This window comes from Arachis duranensis, chromosome 10, assembly GCF_000817695.3.
Source record: "Arachis duranensis cultivar V14167 chromosome 10, aradu.V14167.gnm2.J7QH, whole genome shotgun sequence".
Classification (NCBI taxonomy): Eukaryota; Viridiplantae; Streptophyta; class Magnoliopsida; order Fabales; family Fabaceae; genus Arachis; species Arachis duranensis.
The window spans coordinates 54080475-54085742 of NC_029781.3; the positions used below are offsets into that span (position 1 = coordinate 54080475).

The following is a 5268-nucleotide window of genomic DNA, read 5'->3' on the forward strand; positions in this document are numbered from 1 at the left end:
TCATAATTGCTACGTGCAATATGTATAAATAAGTCCTTGTCCACTATTTCAGACATGAAGTACTAAGTATACAATTTACACTACTATTAAGAGATTTTTTTTTGTTCAAGAGAGTTGAGAATTTCTTACTATTGCTAATTAAGAAATTCTTAGGTTTCATTGTATCCTGGGAGAGTATTGTCATCAACCCTATAGCAACTAAGTGTGGGAACAAATATCTCTCTAAAGAAAGCGATCTCATCGTGCCTTGAAACCACTACACAAATATAAGATTTTGTCATCTTCTCATACCATATACACAACAATTTTAGAGAGATATTATTTGAAGATGGCACAAGATCAAAACACCACGTTCAAGGTCATGAATCAAGAGTTTGTCAAGTTAGATCGCTTTGATAGAATAAACTTCAACCATTGGAAAGACAAGATGATGTTCCTTCTTTCGGTTCTCAATCTTGCATATGTGATTGACCGAAAAACTCCACCAATTGCCAATGCTGCTGGAAGTTCCACAATGGAAGAGGAAGAAAAGATTGTTGAATTGAAGAAGAAACATGATGCAGATACTATTGTATGTCGATGTCATATGTTAATTCAATCACCATTGGAGATTTGGAAATATTTGGAAGAAAAGTACAATACTAAACGACAAGGAACAGATAAGTTTACTATGATGAAATATTTTGAATTTATTATAAATGATATTATTGATCAAATTCATGAATTACAAATCCTTGTAAGTAGACTTCGTGATCTACAAGTGGTGATCCTTGAATCATTATAAGGTGAAGAATATTTTTCTAATAAATTTGATCACTTTTGTGAATTACATGGTATTGTGCATGAATCTTCTGCTCCATATACTCCGCAACAAAAATGGTTTGGCGGAAAGGAAAACCGTACCTTAGTGGATATGGTAATTCAATGTTACTAAATGCAAAATTGCCTTACAATTTGTGGGGTGAAACATTATTGACATCATGTCATATCCATAATAGGATATCATCAAGACATAGAAAGGTTTCTCCTTATGAAATTTGGAAAGAAAGGAAACCTAATTTATATTATCTTAAAGTGTGGGGGTGTTTAGCCTTTTATTGAGTTCCTTATCAAAAGAGAACTAAATTGGGGCCAAGAGGCATAAAAGGCACTTTTATAGGATATGCTTAAAATTCTAAAGCATATAAATATTATATTAGACTTAGTGTCTAATGTAGTTGTTGAATCAAGAGAAGTAGAATTTATTGAAAATAAATTTATCAATTATTCAACTTCTAATTTAGAATATCCCCAAAATGATACTAATGTTTCACAAGAAATATATATGGAGCAACCGAAAAGCTATGTGCTACCCGAAAATAAAAAGAAAGTTTTCAAATTAATTAAGTCTTTGTATGGGCTAAAACAAGCGCCTAAACAATGGTATGAGAAGTTTGATTCAGTGGTGTTATCAAATGGCTTCTCACATAATAGTGCGAATAAATGTATTTACTCAAAATTTACTAAAGATTATGGAGTAATCATTTGTTTATATATTGATGATATGTTAATCATCGGAACAAATTTAGAAGGAATTTGTATAACGAAGGAGTATCTAACTTCTAAATTCAAGATGAATATCCAATAGTATATAAATAAAACATAATTTTCAATCCACACTTTACAAATTGTTCATATAGTAGTAAATAATATACTTAATCACTTAATTAAGCAATCACAACCAATCAATCACATGTAAACAATGACATGATGCATATTTATCCCATTAATCATGAACTCACGTGTTGCTTTATCAAACCCGACTCATCCAATAACTAACTTAAACATAATCTTCTAGTTGTGCATCTCACAAATCATGATGGATATCATCGTTGAAGGGTATTTACAAATTTGATTAATCAATTAATATTATTAATATTATTAATATTATTATTAATATTATTAATATAAATAAACGGTTATTAACCGTTTGGTACCATTTGGTTGAAGGGACACAACCTTTTAAGGATTGTGTATGTTCAAAACATTGTGTCTATTGGCTAAAGGGACACAACTCTTTAAGAGTTGTATATGTTCAAAACATTGTATCTATTGGCAATAGAAATGACACAACCATTTGTATACGTAACTAGTCATAATTGCTACGTGCAATATGTATAAATAAGTCCTTGTCCACTATTTCAGAGACGCAGTACTAAGCGTACAATTTACACTACTATTAAGAGATTTTCTTTGTTCAAGAGAGTTGAGAATTTCTTACTATTGCTAATTAAGAAATTCTTAGGTTTCATTGTATCCTGGGAGAGTATTGTCATCAACCCTATAGCAACTAAGTGTGGGGACAAATATCTCTCTAAAGAAAGCGATCTCATCGTGCCTTGAAACCACTACACAAATATAAGATTTTGTCATCTTCTCATACCATATACACAACAATTTGTGATCCCATATCTTTCACCTGCTGTCTCCTTTAATTTCTAATAAGCACCCAAAAATAACACATGCATTATGGAAACAGAATGAAATTCTACATAATATTAATAATAATATGGTTAAATGATCCACCATGGAGTCAGGACCAAATTTGATATTGGAGAGCGAAAACCATTTGAAACAAGACTAAATAAACCATAAAGATAAGCATTTGTTATATATTATATGCACATCTCTTTGCTCTAACCATCCAAGTTTGGCCGTAAAGCTAATAAGATGACATAACTTTTTAGGGAAAAAAAAATTCAAATTAAACAGAACAACAACTGGATAAGTTCTTTAATCATCAAAAGCTTTAGCCGAGCCACATCATAATCTCCTCAGCTGCACGCTTGAAAGTTTCCTCCACTGTATTTGCGTCTGCAAATTGAAGTAAAGCCCTACTTGCCTGTAACATCATGGACATCCCAATTGAGTAAAGTTTAGATTTGCAATCTATTATGAAATTACTTATTCTAAAAATGTATGTTTATTAAAAAAAACACATAAATAATTCTATTTTTAATACGTTTTCTTAAGATTTTTTTTTAAATTTGTATAAATTTTATATAAGTCTTTTTTTTATTTGTTTTATGTTAAACCTTTTTTTTGTCTGTAAAATCAAACTCTTGACTTTTTATTATAGTAATTTTAAAAGTATATTATGATATCATTTATTCTAAAAGATTAAACTTATAAGAGAAGAACATAAATAATTATATGTTTAAAACAATACTTATATTTATTATATATATGCACTATGCTGATTAAGGATATCTTGACAACCGTTTAACTTAGATTTAATTTATTATTAGTATAAAATCACTTATCCTAAAATTTTAAATGAATAAGTAAATACTAAAAAGACATAATTGATTATATATCTAATATGTTTTCTCAAGTAAAAATAATTTTGGGGGTTTAATGTCCAAAATCGCATATGTCCTTTTTGTTAGTGTGATGCTAAAATTTTGTCTTTTAGAATAACAAAAATTGAACATAAAATTTTAGACCTTAGTTATGTAAAATCTGATACCACATGATCAAACTATTTATATATCTTGACCATGATTATTTATTAAAGAAATGCTAATGTATATAAAGTGTAGAGATGGAATTGGGAACTTACATGAGTAAGGACCATGTATCTATTGACATTATGGTTGCACAAGATACTAGCAGAAATGACGTCAACCTTATGCTTCTGGAGCACAAAAGCAATGGTGGTGAAGAGACTAGGCTTCTTCTCTGCACATATGCTGAACTGTGCTTCCTCTCCACACATGTTCAGTACCACATTCTGTGAAGCCCAAGTCTTAAAAAACGGTGAATTATTTGCAACAGCAGCAGAAACAAAAGATGGATTCGAAGCATGTTGAGTGCCGGTTATAGTTAATGCATTATTATCTCTTGACAAGGATGATGAGTCGTAAGGGTTCCACTGAGGGTCGGTCACAGCAGATTCGCACACAATTGGTGACACAGAGACAGAGAGAGATTGAATCCTCTGTCGCTTTTTTTTCTCGAGATTCTCAACCGTTTGTTGCAGAGTTTTGATGTGCCTCACTGCTTCATCCACAATGGATGACTTGTCTGCCTGCAAGGACGTGCAAATCCATCAAAATCAGAATCATTCAAAACCAAATTTAGCCATGTGCGAAAACAAATTGTTTACAATAGGATCATAAATAGAGCAAAATGTACAAACATTTTAATACATCGACTTTATAAATATACAAATAAATTTAGGTAGAAACTCAAGTGCAGTCGGTTTCAGGTGAAGTTGATAGTTGAGAGTCGTTAGATAATTTGACTATTTGACTAAATTTTTATCTAATGACTCTCAACTATCAACTTCACGTGAAGTCGACTGTATTTGAGTTTTCACCATAAATTTAATACAAATAGGCAATTATTTCAAAATAAACACATATACTTTTTTTTTACATATATGTATGTTTTAAAACGAAACACACAGAATATTTTAACAAATAAAAATATAAATATTTTTTGAATTATGGATTATATTTTGTAAAAAAATTGAAATTAAATTTTCTAAACAGTTCATTTTCTATAATGACAATTCAATTCTTAATTTTTGTTTATCCTCTACTTTGTTAATTTGTTGTTGATTAAAGAAAAATTAGTTCCGTAGAAAATTGATTTTAGAATTCGTATAATAAGTGAAACGCTGGTAAATTCACATTGTTCGTGTTTTATATAGATAACACAACCCTAAAATTACCTTATAGGGATCATTGAAAATCTTAAAGATGGTAATAAAGTCAGAAAAATCTTTCAATTGGATTAAATTTCAAATCTGATTGATAATATTTAATGGTGTTAAAAAATAAATGGTTTTATCGTATAATTATTTAACCTCTTTTTATAGGTTCATTTAAGGAAATAGAGTATATTACACAAGCAAAAAAGTATTTATTTATTGTATTCATTTTTATTATTATTACTATTTTTAAACCTTTCAAAAATTTAAGAACAAAATGTGTATTATACCTTAATTTTACTAAGAAATTGTTTTATCTAGATTTTTCAAAAAAATATTAAAAAAAATTATTTTAAATTTAGACAAATATGCAAATAATAATAGGGAGCCACTTAGATAAAGAATGTCTTTTTTTAAATATATTTTTTAGTAATTAAAATTCAATACATATAACTGATTAAATCTTGTTATTTTTGTCAAAATTAGATCAGACAAATTGATTTGGCGAAATAATCGATGAACTAAATTTTGAACCGATTTAAATTAATATTTTTTATAAAAAAAACTACAAT

At 28.8% G+C, this 5268-nt stretch overlaps 1 protein-coding gene across 1 annotated transcript in view; it reads right to left on the reverse strand.

Moving 5' to 3' along the window:
- Window positions 1-2788: 2788 nt before the first annotated feature.
- LOC107469983 (transcription factor bHLH95) overlaps window positions 2789-5268 on the reverse strand; it is a 3980-nt gene continuing 1500 nt past the window's right edge. The window contains exons 2-3 of the mRNA XM_016089375.3: window positions 3602-4069; window positions 2789-2881 (exon numbers count right to left, since the gene is read on the reverse strand). Of these exons, the coding sequence (XP_015944861.1) occupies window positions 2789-2881; window positions 3602-4069 (561 nt within the window). The remainder of the gene's footprint in view (window positions 2882-3601; window positions 4070-5268) is intronic.